This window comes from Zosterops lateralis, assembly GCF_965231275.1.
Source record: "Zosterops lateralis genome assembly, chromosome: 33".
Taxonomy (NCBI): domain Eukaryota; kingdom Metazoa; phylum Chordata; class Aves; order Passeriformes; family Zosteropidae; genus Zosterops; species Zosterops lateralis.
In genome coordinates, this window is record NC_139793.1 from 3,094,311 (window position 1) to 3,111,270 (window position 16,960).

Genomic DNA, 16,960 nt, shown 5'->3' on the forward strand with positions numbered 1-16,960 from the left:
GCCCCACCATGTCCCCCCCATGTCCCCTCATGCCCCGCCATGTCCCCAATGTCCCCCCATGTCCCCTCATGCCCTCTCACATCCCCAATGTCCCCCAATGTCCCTCCATGTTCCCAATGTCCCCCCATGTCCCCAGTGTCCCCCCCATGTCCCCTCATGTCTCCGATGTCCCTCCATGTCCCCGATGTCCCCCGTGTCCCCAATAAACGTTCCGCCCCCGCCGCTGCCTCTCACGCGTCTCTTTGCGACCGCGGGTGACACTCCCCCCAACATGGCGGCCCCCAGCAGCCGCCGCCATTGCTCTCCCTGGCCGCCGCCATGTTGAGGGCGGACACACACACCCTTCCCCGGAAGCGGAAGTGGGACACGCCCCCGCTTCCGGCCGCGGTTGGGCCTAGCCGGGAGCGTCCCTCGGTGGCGGCGGCGATGGTGAGGGGGGAACCGGCTGTTCTTGCGGGCCCGGGCGGGGCTGCGGGGCGGGGCGAGGGGCCCGGGGGGCGGGCAGGGTGTCCGGGTGACTCCCCAGGCCCTGACACCCCCCGGTCCCGCCGTTTCCCCCCTCAGGACAGCGAATTCTCGGACGCGGAGGCGGCCCCGGGCGGGGAGGAGAACGCGCCGGTTTATTGCGTGTGCCGCAAGCCGGACATCAACTGCTTCATGATGTGAGGGGGACGGGGGTTTGGGGGTCTGAAACTGCTTCAGGATGTGAGGGGGGAACGGCGGGATTGGGGTCCTGCAGCTGCTTCAGGATTTGAGGAGGGGTCTGCGGGGTGTGCAGGTGTTTCAGGATTTGAGGGGGGAATGGGGGAACCGGGGTCTGCAACTGCTTCAGGATTGGAGGAGGGGTCTGGAGGGTCTGCAGCTGCTTTAGGATGTGAGGGAGGAACGGAAGGATTCGGGGTCTACAACTGGTTCAGTATTCGAGGGGGGAAACGGAGCGATTTGGGGTCCAAAACTGCTTCAGGATTTGAGGAGGGGTCTGGGGAGGGGTCACAGCAGGTCTGAGGAGGCTGCAGAGGGTGGCTGACACAGGGCTGGGGGTCCTGGCTGCCTCTCAGGGTGGGAATCGGGGGGGGTCCTGTGTTGTCTCGGCCCTTGAGAGTGTCAGAGGGGGTCCCTTGAAGCGGGGAGGGGGCTCAGGGGAGGCTGAGGGGGGCTTAGGGGGTTCAGGGGAGGCTGTGGGGGGTTCAGGGGAGGTTGTGGGAGGCTGAGAAGGGTTGAGGGGAGGTTTGGGGGGCTTCCCCACTGAGGGTCTCCCCCTGCCCTCAGAGGCTGCGACAACTGCAACGAGTGGTTCCATGGGGACTGCATCAACATCACCGAGCGCATGGCCAAGGCCATCCGGGAGTGGTACTGCCGGCAGTGCCGCGGTGAGAGGGGACGGGGGGCTTTGGGGGGGTTCTGGGGGGCTTTGGGGGGCTCTGGGCTGGTTCTGGGGGGCTTTGAGGGGCTCTAGGAGGCCATCCGGGAGTGGTACTGCCGGCAGTGCCGCGGTGAGAGGGGACGGGGGGCGCTGGGGGGCTTTGGAGTGCTCTGGGGGGGCTTTTGGGGGGTTCTGGGGGGCTTTAAGAGGCTTGGGGGGGGCTCTGGGAAGGCTTTAGAGGGGCTTTGGGGGGTTCTGGGGGGCTTTGAGAGGGTTCTGGGAGGGCTTAGGGAGGCCATCCAGCAGTGGTACTGCCAGCAGTGCCGCGGTGAGAGGGGATGGGGGGTGCTCTGGGGGGCTGGGGGGGCTCCTGGAGGGCTTTTGGGGGGTTCTGGGGGGCTCTAGGAGGCCATCCAGGAGTGGTACTACCAGCAGTGCCACGGTGAGAGGGGATGGGGGGCTCTGGGGGGCTTTGGAGTGCTCTGGGGGGGCTTTGGGGGTGATTTGGGTAGGCATTGGGGGGCTCTGAAGTGCTCTGGGGGGGCTTTGAGGGGTTTTGGGGGTGATTTGGGGGGGCGCTGGGGGGACTTTGAGGGGCTCTATGAGGCTTTGGAGCGCTCTGGGGGGCTTTGAGGGGCTCTGGTTGGGCTTGGGGGGACTTTGAGGGGGCTCTGGGGGGCTTTGAAAGTCTCTGGGAGGGTTTTGAGGGGCTCTGGGGGGGGCCATGCGAAGCCATCTGGGAGTGGCGGTGCCGCAGTGAGAGGGTCTGGGGGTCTCTAAGGGGCTTTGGGGGGTCTGTGTAGTTTCTGGAGGGGGTCCCAGACAACTGACTCCAATTTGGGGGGTGGTTCTGCTGTTGGTGTCAGTTTTGGGGGGGCTCTGGGTGGTCACTCACAATCAGCACTGCTGGTAGGGCTGGGGGGCTGATTTGGGGGCAGTCCTAGGGACACCTGGGGGGGTCTGGGTGGTTTTTTGGGGGGTCTGAGTGGTTTTTAGGGGGTGTCTCAGACCCCTGAGTCCCATTTGGGGTCTCAGTGTCCCATTTTGGGGGTCCTGGACTGTGGGGTCACTTTTTGGGGGGGTCTGAGCCATAGTGGGGAGGGGGATATAGGGACCCCTCATTGAAGGGGGGCTGGGGAGGGGATGAGGGTCCCCCTGAGCCCCCTGTGTGACCCCTCCCCAGAGAAGGACCCGTCCCTGGAGATCCGGTACCGGCACAAGAAGTGGCGGGAGAAGGAGCACGAGGGGGCCAAGGGGCAGGAGATGGAGCAGGGCCGGGCTGCCAAGGTGGGCACCCCAAAAACGGGGGGCACCCCGAGTGCTGGGGGGAGGCTGGGAGGTGCCTGAGGGCCTTTGGAGGAGGATTTGGGGTGCTGGGTGGGGATTTGGGGGGGATTTGGGGGAACCCTGACCCTCTCTGCATGTCTGGGACCACCCCAGGTTGGGGTTTGGGTGGGTTTTGGGGTGTCCCTGGTGGTTTTTTAGGGTGTCTGACTCCATTTTCAGGGTGTCTGACCCTGTTTTCAGGGTGTCTGATCCTGTTTTTGGGGTGTCTGACTCCGTTTTTTGAGGTGTCCTGGTGGCTTTTGTTTGATCTGACCCCATTTTCAGGGTGTCTGAACCCATTTTGGGGGTGCCTGACCCCATTTTGGAGGTGCCTAGCCCCGTTTTTGGGGCCCCTGACCCTGTTTTGGGGGTGCCTGACCCCATTTTCAGTGTGCCTGACCCCATTTTTTGGGGCATTTCCCCCCAGATCAAGCGCTCTGCCCACATGTGGCGAGTGCTTGGCAGGAGTATCCCCTGCGGTTTTTGGGGTGCCTGACCCCATTTTCAGAGTGTCTGACCCCATTTTTGAGGTCCCTAACCCCATTTTTTGACATGTTTGACCCCATTTTTGAGGTTCCTGGCCCTGTTTTCGGGCCATTTCCCCCCAGATCAAGTGCTCTGCCCACATGTGCAGCGGGTGCTTGGCAGGAGTGTTTCCAGTGGTTTTTGGGGTGTCTGACCCCCTTTTTGGGATCCCTGACCCCATTTTCAGGGTCTCTGACCCTATTTTTGGGGTCCCTGACCCCATTTTTGGTGTGCCTGACCCCGTTCTGGGGCCATTTTCCCCCAGATCAAGCACTTGTCTCGCACGTGTGGCGAGTGCGAGGTGGAGATGACCCTGCTGGGATTTGGAGTGTCCCTGGTGTTTTCTGGGTGTCTGACCCCGTTTTTGGGGCCCCTGACCCTATTTTTGAGGTCCCTGACCCCATTTTCAGTGTGTCTGACCCCGTTTTTGGGCCATTTCCCCCAGATCAAGCGCTCGGCCCGCATGTGCGGGGAGTGCGAGGCGTGCCGGCGCCCCGAGGACTGCGGGCAGTGCGACTTCTGCCGCGACATGAAGAAATTCGGGGGCCCCAACAAGATCCGGCAGAAGTGCCGGCTGCGGCAGTGCCAGCTGCGGGCGCGGGTGAGCCGCCACTGCTGTGTCCCCAGAGTGTCCCCAGAGTGTCCCCAAAGTGTCCCCAATGTGTCGCCAACATGTCCTTGGCCTGTGTTTGGGGTGGAGCGTGTTCTCATATGTGCTCAGTGGGGTTGGGGGTGTTGGGGTGGCCTCAGTGTGTCCCCAACGTGTCCTTGGAGTGTGTTTGGAGTGGAGTGTGTCATTCACATGTGCTCAGTGGGGTGGGGGGAATTGGGGTGGCCTCAGTGTGTCCCCAATGTGTCCCCAGTGTGTCCCCAGCACGTCCCCAACGTGTCCTTGGCATGTGTTCGGAGTGGGGTGTGTCATTCACATGTGCTCAGCGGGGTGGAGGGTGTTGGGATGGCCTTGGTGTGTCCCCAATGTGTCCCCAACGTGTCCTTGGCCTGTGTTCGGAGTCTGTTTGGAGTGGAGCGTGGCCTCAGGGTGGGGGGAATTGGGGTGGCCTCAGTGTGTCCCTGACATGTCCTTAACGTGTCCCCAGTGTGTCCCCAGTGTGTAACCGACCTGTCCCCAATGTGTCCCCAGCATGGCTCTTGGTCACCGTGTCCCTGTCATGTGGCTTTGTCACCACCTTGTGTCCCTTTGTCACTTTGTCCTGGATCCCTCTGTCGCTGTGTCCATCCCTTGTTACTGTTCCATCTCATCCCCGTGTCCCTTTGTCACCCTGTCCCATGTCCCTTTGTCACCCTGTCCCGTGTCCCTCTGTCACCATATCTCGTGTCATTACACATCGTTTGTCACCATCTCTGTCCTTGTGTCTCTTTGTCACCTTGTCCCGTGTCCCTGTGTCCCCCTGTGTCACCACGTCCCTGTGTCCCCATACTCCATGTCCCTGTCTCACCACGTCCCCATGTCCCTGTGTCCCGTGTCCCCATGTCTTTCTCACCATGTCCTCATGTCCTTGCGTCTCTTGTTCCTTTTGTCCCCATGTCCCTGTGTCCCCGTGTCCCCGTGTCCCATGTCCCTGTGTCACCCTGTCCCACGTTGTCGCCATATCCCTGTGTCCCCACGTCCTCATGTCTCATGTCCCTGTTGTCCCCATCTCCCTGTGTCCCACTATGTCCCCATGTCCCTGCCCTGCCACGTCCCTGACATGTCCCTGTGTCCCCATGTCCCTATGTCACCCTGTCCCACCATGTCCCCGTGTCCCCGCCCTGCCATGTCCTTAACATGTCTCCATGTCCCCACAGGAATCCTACAAGTACTTCCCCACCTCGGTGAGTTCTGGGGGGGCCCTGGGGGAGGGGAGGGAGGGGAGGGGAGGGAGGGGGAGGGACCCCAGACCCACCTGAGAAGGGTGTGGGGGAGGGGCCGGGGGGGGGAGGGGCACCCCAAAATCCCCACTGCTCCTGGGGTGAAGGCGGGGGGGGGGGGGGCCCAGGAAGGTGCTGCCCCCCCCCACAATTGGTGAAAGGGAGTCCCAGGGGGGATCCCAGGGGGTCCCTGGCCATGCTGACCCCACCCCAGCTTGTGTGGGGACCTGAGGGGGTCCCATTGTACCATGGGGGGTCCTGGGGTGTAATTGAGAGTCCCAGGGTGTCATTCAGGGGTCCCTGGGGCGCCTTGGGTGTCCCAGGGTCTCATTGGGGGATCCCAGGGGGCCATGAGGGGGTCTCAGGGGTCCTGGGGTGTCATTTGGGGGTCCCTGGGTGTCATTGGAGGGTCCCAGGGGTGCCACGATGTGGTCCCAGGGTGCCATGAGGGGATCCCTGGGGTGTCATGGGGGAGTCCTGGGGGTCCCAGGATGTCACTGGGGTGTCCCAGGGTGCCATTGGGGGTCCCATGGGTGCCATGGGGAGGGTCCCGAGGGTCTCAGGGTGTCATTGGGACATCCCAGGATCTCATTGGGGGTCCCAGGGGTGCCATCAGGGGGTCCCAGAGTGTCGTTCAGGGGTCACAGGGAGGTCCTGGGTGTCACTGGGGTGTCCCATGGGTGTCACTGGGGGGTCCCTGGCACTGCTGCCCCCCCCAGCTGGCGCGGGGGCGCGAGGGGGACCTGGAGCTGCTGAAGGCACAGCTGGGGGGGCCGGGGCCCCCCGAGAGCCTCTCGGATGAGGAGCTGCCCCTCGACCCCCGGCTCTACCAGGAGCTCTGCGCCGGCGCCTTCGACGAGCACGGCCTGGTGAGCCCCCACAACGGCCCCGGGACCCCCAAAAACTGCCTTGGGACCCCCAAAAACTGCACCAGGACCTCCCAGAACGGCCCCGGGACCCCCCAGAATGGCCCCGGGAACACAAAAAAACTGCAGCAGGACCCCGCAGAACTGCCCTGGGACCCCCCAGAAGTGCCATGGGACCCCCAAAAGTGCCTTGGGACCCCCCCCAAAACTGCCTTGGGACCCCCGGAACGGCCCCGGGACCCCCCAGAACTGCCCTGGGACCCCCCAGAAGTGCATGAGGACCCCTGAAAGTGCTATGGGAATACCAAAACCTGCTCTGGGACCCCACAAAACTGCCTTGGGACCCCCCCAAAACTGCCTTGGGACCCCCCGAAAAGTGCCATGGGACCCCAAAAAGTGCACCAGGACCCCAAAAACTGCACCAGGACCCCCCAGAAGGGCCCCGAGACCCCCCAGAACTGCCCTGGGACCCCCCAGAACGGCCCCAGGACCCCCAAATACTGCTTTGGGACCCCTCAGAACTGCCTTGGGACCCTCAAAAACTGCACCAGGACCCCTCAGAACGGCCCCGGGACCCTCAAAAACTGCCTTGGGAACCCCAAAAACTGACCCAGGACCCTGAAAAACTGGCCTGGGACCCCTAAAAGTACCATGGGAACCCCAAACACTGCACTGGGACCCCCAAAACTGCCCCGGGACCCCCAGAAACTGCCCCAGGACTCCCCAAAAACTGCCCTGAGACCCCCAAAAACTGCACCGGGACTCCAAAAACTGGCCTGGGACCCCCAAAAGTGTGCTGGGAACCTAAAAAACTGCCCCGGGACCTCCAGAAACTGCCTTGGGACCCCTAAAAGTACCATGGGACCCCCAAAACTGCCCCCCTGGGGCACCAAAACTGCACCAGGACCTCAAAACTGCACCAGGACCCCCCAAATTGCCCCCAGGACCCCCAAAGGACCCTTTTGACACCCCAAAAGTGACACCTGGGTGTCAGGCCTGCTTTAGGGCTGGTTCTGTGGGTCCAGGTGAGCTGCAGGTGTATCAGGAGTGTCCCCAAATGTCCCCAGTGTGTCCTGGCACATCAGGACGTGTCCCCATGGCACTCTGAGGTGTGTCAGGAGTGTCCCCAAATGTCCCCAGTGTGTCCTGGCGCATCAGGAGATGCTCCTGTTATGGCCTGAGGTGTGTCCCCAAATGTCCCCAAGCCTGTCCTGGCATGTCCCCACATCCGGCCATGCCCTGAGGTGTGTCCCCAGATGTCCCCACACCCGGCCATGCCCTGAGGCGTGTCCCCAAATGTCCCCAGGCCTGTCCTGGCACATCCCCACACCAGGCCATGCCCTGAGGCACCTCAGGCCACATTGTCCCCACATGTCCCTTCACTGGCCACACTCTGAGGCACATCGGGGGTGTCACCCCACATGTCCCTGACGTGTCCCTGACGTGTCCCCAAGTGTCCCCAATGTGTTCTTTCATGGGTCACACCTGAGGTACATCGGGGTTGTCACTCCGTGTGTCCCCCACGTGTCCCTGACATCTCCCTGTGTGCCCCCAACGTGTCTCTGCGTGTCCCTGACATGTCCCACCATGTCCCCAATGTGTCCCTGACATGTCCCCACATTTCCCCATGTGTCCTCATTTGTCCCCAACGTGTCCCCACATGTCCCCAATGTGCCCCTTCACGGGCCACACTCTGAGGCACATCAGGGGTGTCACTCCATGTGTCCCCAACGTGTCCCTGATGTGTCCCCAAGTGTCCCCAGTGTGTCCCTGACATATCCCTTCATGAGCCACACTCTGAGGCACATCGGGGGTGTCACCCCACGTGTCCCCGATGTGTCCCAACCCATCCCCAGCATGTCCTCGACGTGTCCCTTCATGATTCACACCTGAGGCACCTCAGGTGTTGTCACCCTGTGTGTCCCCAATTGTCCCCACATATCCCCAGTGTGTCCCCAACGTGTCCCTGGCATGTCCCCACATTTCCCCATGTCCTCATTTGTCCCCAACATGTCCCCACATGTCCCTGACATGTCCCCAGCGTGTCCCTTCATGGGTCACACCTGAGGCACCTCAGGGGTTGTCAACCCGTGTGTCCCCACATATCCCCCAGTATGTCCCCAACATGTCCCCGACATGTCCCTTCGTGGGCCACACTCTGAGGCACATCTGGGATGTCACCCCATGTGTCCCCACCATATCCCCAGTGTGTCCCCGGCATGTCCCCATCTCCCTGCGTGTCCCCGGCCTGTCCCTGACATGTCCCCACATTTCCCCACACATCCTCATTTGTCCCCAACATGCCCCACATGTCCCTGACATGTCCCCGATGTGTCCCTTCATGGGCCACACTCTGCACATTGGGGGTGTCCCCATGTGTCCCCAATGTGTCCCTGTGTGTCCCCAACGTGTCCCCACATGTCCTTGACGTGTCCTCAGTATATCCCTTCATGGGCCACACTCTGAGGCACATTGGGGTTGTTACCCGACATGTCCCCACATGTCCCTGACGTGTCCCCACATGTTCTGATGTGTCCCCAACATGTCCCCAATGTGTCCCTGACATGTCCCTGCATTTCCCCACACGTCCTCATTTGTCCCCTGTCCCCACGTTCTGACGTGTCCCCAACATGTCCCTGACATGTCCCCACAAATGTCCTCATTTGTCTCCAGCGTGTCCCCAATGTGTCCCTTCATGGGCCACGCTCTGAGGCACACTGGGGGTGTCCGCATGTGTCCCCAGCATGTCCCTGACATGTCCCTGACATGTCCCCATGTGCCCCTGATGTGTCTCTTCATGGGCCACACTCTGAGGCACATCAGGGTTGTCACCCGACATGTCCCCAATGTGTCCCAACATGTCCCCACCATGTCCCTGACGTGTCCCCGCGTTTCCCCACATGTCCCCGCGTGTCCCCGGCCGCAGCCGTGGCTCAGTGACGCCGAGGACGCGCCGTTCCTGGACCCCGTCCTGCGCAAACGCGCCGTCAAGGTCAAACACGTCAAACGCCGGGAGAAGAAGTCGGACAAGAAGGTGAGGGGGGCACTGGGAGGCACTGGGAGCTACTGGGGGTTACTGGGAGGCACTGGGAGGCTCCAAGGGTTGCTGGAAGGGGCACTGGGAGCTACTGGGAGGCTCCGAGGGGCACTGGGAGCTGCTGGGAGCTACCGGGAGGCTCCAGGAGTTACTGTGAGGCTCTGGGGGTTACTGGGAGCTACTGGGAGGCTTCAAGGTTTGCTGGGAGGTTCACTGGGAGTTACTGGGAGGGCTCTGAGTGGTTACTGGGAGTTACTTGGAGGCTCCAAGGGTTGCTGGAAGGGGCACTGGGAGCTACTGGGAGTTACTGGGAGGCTACTGACAGGCTCCAGGGGTTGCTGGGAGGACCACTGGGAGCTGCTGGGGGTTATTGGGAGCTACTGGAAGTTACTGGGAGGCTCCCAGGGTCAGTGGGAGGGGCACTGGGAGTTACTGGGAGGCTCTAAGCGTTGCTGGGAGGGCCACTAGGAGATACTAGGGGTTACTGGGAGGGCTTTGGGTAGTTGCTGGGAGTTACTGGGAGGTTCCAGGAGTTACTGGGAGGCTCTAGGGATTTACTTGGAGCTACTGGGAGGCTCCAAGGGTTGCTGAGAGGGGCACTGGGAGCTACTGGGAGTTGCTGGGAAGCTCCAAGGGTCGCTGGGAGAGCCACTGGGAGCTACTGGGAGTTACTGGGAGGGCTCTGAGTGGCTACTGGAAGTTACTGGGAGGCTCCAGGGGTTGCTGGGAGGACCACTGGGAGGTACTAGGGGTTACTGGGAGTTACTAGGAGGCTCCAGGAGTAACTGGGAGGCTCTGGGAGGATCCAAGGGTCACTGAGAGGGGCACTGGGAGGCTCCAAGGGTTGCTGGGAGAGCCACTGGGAGCTACTGGGAGTTACTGGGAGGCTCCAGGAGTTACTGGGAGGCTCTTGGGATTTACTTGGAGCTACTGGGAGGCTCCAAGGGTTGCTGAGAGGGGCACAGGGAGCTGCTGGGAGTTACTGGGAGACTCCTGAGAGGTTGCTGGGAGGGCCACTGGGAGTTACTGGGAGGGCTCTGGGTGGTTGCCAGGCTGCGAGTGGTGTTTACTGGTGGTGACTGGAGGTCACTGGTGGTGACTGGAGATCACTGGTGTAGAAGGAGGAGTGGTGGGATGGGCACTGGGAGCTGCTGGGAGGTACTGGGAGGGTTTTGGGTGGTTACTGGGAGGTGACTGAAAGGTTGCTGGTCTATGACTGGTGGTTACTGGGAGGTTACTGAGATGTTACTGGGAGGTTACTGGTGCTAACTGGTACTAACTGGAGCTCCCTGGTGCAGAAGGAGGAGCGGTACAAGCGGCACCGGCATTGGGAGGTTACCGGGAGGTTACTGGGAAGTTACTGGGAGGTTACTGGGATGTAACTGGGACATTACTGGTGCTAACTGGATCTCCCCGTGCAGAAGGAGGAGCGGTACAAGCGGCACCGGCAGCGGGTGCGGCACTGGGTGGTTACTGGTCTATGAGTGGTGATTACTGGGATGTTCCTGGGCAGTTACTGGGCAGTTACTGGGATGTAACTGGGAGGTTACTGGTGCTCACTGGATCTCCCCGTTGCAGAAAGAGGAGCGGTACAAGCGGCACCGGCAGCGGGCGCGGCACCGTGAGCGCCGCGGGCACCCCGAGCGCGCCGACGCCCGCGACCCCGCGGGGCTGGGCCAGTGCCTGGGCCCCGGCTGCACCCGCCCTGCCCGCCCACCCTCCAAGTACTGCAGCGAGGCCTGCGGCATCAAACTGGCTGCCAAGTGAGTATGGGCCACCAGTACGGACCGATATGGACTGGTACAAACTGGTACAGACCAGTATAAATCAGTACAGACCAGTACAGACTGGTATAGATTGGTATAAACCATTACAAACCAGCATAGACCGGTATAAACCAGTACAGACCAGTACAGACTGCTATAAACTCATACAGACTGGTATAGACTGGTATAAACCGGTATAGACCAGTACAGACTGGTATAAACCAGTACAGATCAGTACAGACTGCTATAAACTAGTACAGACTGGTATAAACCAGTACAGACCAGTACAGACTGGTATAAACCAGTACAGACCGGTATAGAGCAGTATAAACTAGTATGGAATGGCACAGACCAGTATAAACCAGTACAGACCAGTACAGACTGGTATAAACCGGTAGAGACCAGTATAGATTGATGTAGACCAGTATAAACTAGTACAGACCAGCACAGACCAGTGTAAACCAGTACAGATCAGTGTAAACCAGTTGTGTAAACAGATCCTGTCACGGTGGATCCCAGGGATCCTGCAGCCCCCATTAACCCTCTCCTCCCCCCAACCCCAGCCGGATTGATGAGATCCTGCCATAATGGATCCTGCAGCCTCCATTAACCCTTCCCCTTCTGATCCCAGCTGGATCTATGAGATCCAGCAGCAGATCCCAGGGATCCCAGGGTTCCCTTTAACCCTTTCCTCCCCCCGACCCCAGCCGTATCTACGAGATCCTGACTCACTGGATCCCAGGGTCTCTATTAACCCTCTCCTCCCCCCAATCGCAGCCATATCTATGAGATCCTGCCACGGTGGATCCTGGGGTCTCTATTAACCCTTTCCTCCCCCCCGATCCCAGCTGGATCTACAAAATCCTGCCACAGCGGATCCCAGGGATCCTGAAGCCCAAATTAACCCTTTCCCCCCCTTAACCCCAGCCATATCTAAGAGATCCTGGAGCCCAAATTAATGTTTTCCTCCCCCCTTAACCCCAGCTGGATCTACGAGATCCTGTCACAGCAGATCCAGCAGTGGATCACGGGGTTTCTATTAACCCTTTCTCCCCCTAATCCCAGCCAGATCTATGAGATCCTGCTGCAGTGGATCCCAGGGTTCCTGGAGCCCAAATTAACCCTCTCCCCCCTGCCCCCAGCCGTATCTACGAGATCCTGCCGCAACAGATCCAGCAGTGGTTCCCAGGGTCCCTATTAACCCTTTCCCCCCCCTAACCCCAGCTGGATCTATGAGATCCTGCCACTCCCATTAACCCTTTCCTCTCCCCTAACCCCAGCTGTATGTACAAGATCCTGCCACAGTGGATCCCAGGGATCCTGGAGCCCAAATTAACCTTCTCCTCCCCCTGATCCCAGCCGTATCTACGAGATCCTGCCGCAGCGCATCCAGCAGTGGATCCCAGGGTCTCTATTAACCCTTTCCTCCCCCCAATCCCAGCCGTATCTACGAGATCCTGGAGCCCAAATTAACCCTTTCCTGCCTGTCCCCAGCCGTATCTACGAGATCCTGCCGCAGCGCATCCAGCAGTGGCAGCAGAGCCCGTGCGTGGCCGAGGAGCACGGCAAGCGGCTGCTGGAGCGCATCCGGCGCGAGCAGCACCAGGCGCGGCTGCGGCTGCAGGAGATGGAGCGGCGCTTCCACGAGCTCGAGGGGCTCATCGCCCGCGCCAAGGGCCACCCGCCCCGCGAGGACGAGGAGGTGGGGCGTGCCCCCGGGGCTGGAGATGCCAAAAAACCTTTAATTCTCCCTCATTTGGGTTCCTTTTGAGACCCCTGTGCTTCCCTTGGGGATGCCTGGGCACCCCCCAGGGTGGTTGAGGGGCTGGGGGCACCAAAAATCCTTTAGTTCTCCCTGTTCTGGGTTCTTCTTGAGACCTCTGTGCTTCCCTGGAGACACCTGGGTACCCCCAAACCCATTAATTCTCCTCATTATGGGTCCCCTTTGAGGCCTTTCTGTTCCACTGGGGACACCTGAGTCCCCCAAACCCTTTAATTTTCTCAAGTTCTGGGTTCTTCTTGAGGTCTCCTTGGTCCTTGTGGGCGCCCACACACAGTTCCTGGAGGGCTGGCGACCCCAAAAACCCTTTAATTGTCCCCGTTCTGGGTCCCTCTTCAGACCCCTCTGCTCCACTGGGGGTACCTGAGTGCCCCAGACCTTTTAATTTCCCCAGTCCTGGGTCCCTCTTGAGATGCCCCTTGGTCCTTCATGGACCTCTGGGTGCCCCCCAAATCCTCTAATAATAATCCAGATTCTGGGTCCCTCTGGGCATCCCCCAAATCTCTGAGTCCCTCCTGGGTCCTCCATGGGTCCCCCCAAACCCCCTGGAGCACCTGGGTGCCTTTGGAGCCCCCTGACCCCATTGTCCCCCCAATCTCTGGGTGTCCCCCCAATCCCTGGGTGTCCCCAAAATCCTTGGGTGCCCCCTGACCCCATTGTCCCCCCAGTCCCTGCATGTTCCCCCAATCTCTGGGTATTCCCCCAATCCCTGTGTGCCCCCTGACCCCATTGTCCCCCCAATCCCTGGGTGTCCCCAATCCCTGGGTGTCCCTAGTCCCTGGGTGCCCCCTGACCCCGCTGTCCCCTCAGAGCACTGAAGGGGACAGTGAGGACACGGACCTGCAGATCTTCTGTGTGTCCTGTGGCCACCCCATCAACCCCAAGGTGGCCCTGAGGCACATGGAGCGCTGCTACGCCAAGGTCAGCCCGGGGATTTTGGGGTTTGGGGGGGTCTGGGGGCACCTCTGGGCTCCCTCTGGGTCACTGGGGTCTGTGGGGTCATCCAGGAGGTCTGGGGGATCATCCAGGGGGGTCTGTGGGGTCATTCATGGGACCTGTGGGGTCATCCCTGGGGTCTGTGGGATCTGTGGGATAATCTGTGGAGTCTGTGGGGTCATCTGTGGGGTCTGTGGGATCATCCGTGGGACCTGTGGGATCATCCATGGGACCTGTGGGATCATCTGTGGGAGTCCAGGGGCTTCTGTGGGTTCCTGGGATCTGTGTGATCATCCTTGGAACTCTGGGCTCCTGTGGGATCTTCTAAGGGATCCTTTTAAGGGAACTTTAGGAGCCCCCAGGGCTTGGTACCACCCCCAGATCCCACAGAGGTCACGGGGGTCCCTTTCCTTGGTTCAAGGGGGCTGGGGGGGTTCTGGGGGGCTGTGGAGGCCCCCGGGGGTCTCTATAGGGGCTGGGGGGGCTCTGGGGAGCCTGGAAGGATCTTGGGGGTCTCTATAAGGGCTGGGGGGGCTCTGGGGAGCCTGGAAGGATCTTGGGGGTCTCTATAGGGGCTGGGGGGGCCATGGGGACCCCATGTGGGGGCTCTGTAGGGGCTGGGGGACCTTCTGGGGGTCCATAGGGCCCAGGAGGGGGTTCAGGGGTCCCATCCCTGCCCCCTTTTGATCCCCCCACCCCATTGCAGTACGAGAGCCAAACGTCCTTCGGGTCCATGTACCCCACCCGCATCGAGGGGTGAGTGGGGAGGGGGCACCCAGGGGGGCTGTCTGGGGGGGAGGGAGGGGGTCCCAGCCCCCTAAATCCTCCTGGGAATGTGGGGGGAGCACCCGGGTGGCACTTTGGGGACAAGGGGGTGTCCCAGGCCCTTAAATCCTCCTGGGAATGTGAGGGGAGCACCCAGGGGTATCACCCTGGGGGCAGTTTGAGGAGGAGTGGGTTGTGGCTCTCTGGGGGGTCCCTGGTCCCCCTGTCCCCCCCCAGGACACCCCTCGTGTCCCCCCAGGGCCACCCGGCTGTTCTGTGACGTTTACAACCCCCAGAGCAAAACCTACTGCAAGAGGCTGCAGGTGCTGTGCCCGGAGCACTCCCGGGACCCCAAGGTGGGCACAGGGGGCTTGAGGGGTCAGGGGCAGTGCCCAGGACAGTCCTGGGACCCCAAGGTGGACACAGGGGATTGGGGACAGGAGAGGGGCAGTGCCCAGGACACCAAGATGGACATGAGGAGTGCCCAGGACAATCCTGAGAGGAGACTCCAAGGTGGGCACGGGGGGCTTGGGGGGACAGGGGCAGTGCCCAGGACACTCCCAGGGTTTTGGGGGCTCAGGGGCAGTGCCCAGGACACTTGCAGAGTTTGGGGGGTCAGGGACAATGCCCAGGACGTTCTCAAGACCCCAAGGTGGACATGGGGGGTTCTGAGGGGACAGGGACAATGCCTAGGACACTCCTGGACCCCAAAGTGGGCACAGGGTGGGGACAGGACAGGGACAATGCCCAGGTCACTCCCAGGGTTCTGAGGGGTCAGGAGCAGTGCCCAGGACACTCCCGGGATTTTGGGGCTCAGGGACAATGCCCAGGACACTCCCAGGGTTTTGAGGGGTCAGGGGCAGTGCCAAGGGCACTCCTGGGGTTCTGAGGGGTCAGAGGCAGTACCCAGGACACCAAGGTGGACACAGGGGGATTGGGGACTCAGGGGCAGAGCCCAGGACACTCCCAGGGTTTGGGAGGTCAGGGACAATGCCCAGGTCACTCCCAGGATTTTGGGGACTCAGGAGCAGTGCCCAGGACACTCCCAGCACCCCGAGGGTGACCTGGAGGTGTCCGAGGTGGCCCTGGGTGACCGTGCCCCCCCAGGTGCCTGCGGACGAGGTGTGCGGGTGCCCGCTGGTGCGCGACGTCTTCGAGCTGACCGGGGACTTCTGCCGCGTCCCCAAGCGCAAGTGCCACCGTCACTACTGCTGGGAGAAGCTGCGCCGCGCCGAGGTGGACCTGGAGCGCGTCCGTGTGGTGGGTGGCTGTCCCCAGAGTGTCCCCAGACTGTCCCCAGGCTGTCCCCAAACTGTCCCCAGAGTGTCCCCATCGGTGTTGCTGCGTTGCTGAGTGTTCCCCCAAAATGTTCTTGCAGCTCTGGGGTGGCTCCAGGGACATCCCCAGGGGTGTCCCCATGTCCTCAAGGCTGTCCCCGTGTCCCCACACTGTCCCCACACTGTCCCTGTCCCCACCCTGTCCCCTCACTGTCCCTGTCCCCACCCTGTCCCCTCACTGTCCCTGTCCCCACACTGTCCCCACACTGTCCCTGTCCCCACCCTGTCCCCACACTGTCCCTGTCCCCACCCTGTCCCCTCACTGTCCCTGTCCCCACACTGTCCCCACGCTGTCCCTGTCCCCACACTGTCCCCACACTGTCCCCACTCTGTCCCGCAGTGGTACAAGCTGGACGAGCTCTTTGAGCAGGACACTGTCCCTGTCCCCACCCTGTCCCCTCACTGTCCCTGTCCCCACACTGTCCCCACACTGTCCCTGTCCCCACACTGTCCCCACACTGTCCCCACACTGTCCCCCTCTGTCCTGCAGTGGTACAAGCTGGACGAGCTCTTTGAGCAGGACACTGTCCCTGTCCCCACACTGTCCCCTCACTGTCCCTGTCCCCGCAGTGGTACAAGCTGGACGAGCTCTTTGAGCAGGAGCGCAATGTGCGGGCGGCCATGACAAACCGTGCGGGTCTCCTGGCGCTGATGCTGCACCAAACCATCCAGCACGACCCTCTGACCACTGACCTGCGCTCTGACCGCTGACCAGCCCCCCCGGGATCCCCCAAAACCCCCCTGGACCCCTCCCCCCATCCCCCCCATAGCCCCGTCCCTGGGTCCTCCCCCATCCCCAAAATAAATCGGGTGTGGAGAAAAGGAGTCTGGGGGTGTCTGTGGGGTTTGTGGGGTCTTGGGGGTATCTGGGGGCTCCTGTGGGGTCTCTGGGTGGATTTGGGGAGTCCTTTGGGGGAGTTCTGGGGGTTCTGGAGGGGGAAAACGGGGGGTATTGAGGGGTTCCTGATTGTGTTGGGGGGTCTTGGGGGATGAAATGGGGGCAGCATCCATGGGAGAATTGAGGGGTCCCTGGCGGTGTTGGGGAGATCATTTGGGGGGCTCTTGGGGGAGGAAATGGTGGCAGCATCCATTGGAGGATTGAGGGGTCCCTGGCGGTTTTGGGGGGATCCTTTTTGGGGGGTCCGGGGCAGGGGGAAAAAGGTCCCGATAGGGCAGAGCAGCCACTCAGGCCTCATTACCATAACCACGCCCCCACACCCCGCCTCATTAACATAACCCCGCCCCTTCCACGTCACGTGCCTTTCGTCACGCGCCCCCTCTCTCCACGGGGGCAGCGTATCGCCCCGCCCCTCCCTGACTCCGCCTTCTCCCATTGGTCAACTCTACATCTCGTCACCCTAAACTCCGCCCCTTCTGCTCTCCCCGCTCG

General features: G+C 61.6%; 1 protein-coding gene across 1 annotated transcript; it reads left to right on the forward strand.

The window, feature by feature from the left end:
• The first annotated feature begins 422 nt into the window (after positions 1-422).
• CXXC1 (CXXC finger protein 1) lies at positions 423-16,346 on the forward strand. The gene is made up of 14 exons (XM_083881464.1): positions 423-429; positions 565-662; positions 1,270-1,370; positions 2,547-2,650; positions 3,660-3,815; positions 5,021-5,047; positions 8,876-8,983; positions 10,565-10,749; positions 12,247-12,454; positions 13,343-13,453; positions 14,175-14,224; positions 14,493-14,589; positions 15,341-15,493; positions 16,141-16,346. The coding sequence occupies exons 1-14, from the start codon at positions 427-429 to the stop codon at positions 16,279-16,281; spliced, it is 1,542 nt and encodes a 513-aa protein (XP_083737590.1). The 5' UTR covers positions 423-426; the 3' UTR covers positions 16,282-16,346.
• Positions 16,347-16,960: the final 614 nt, after the last annotated feature.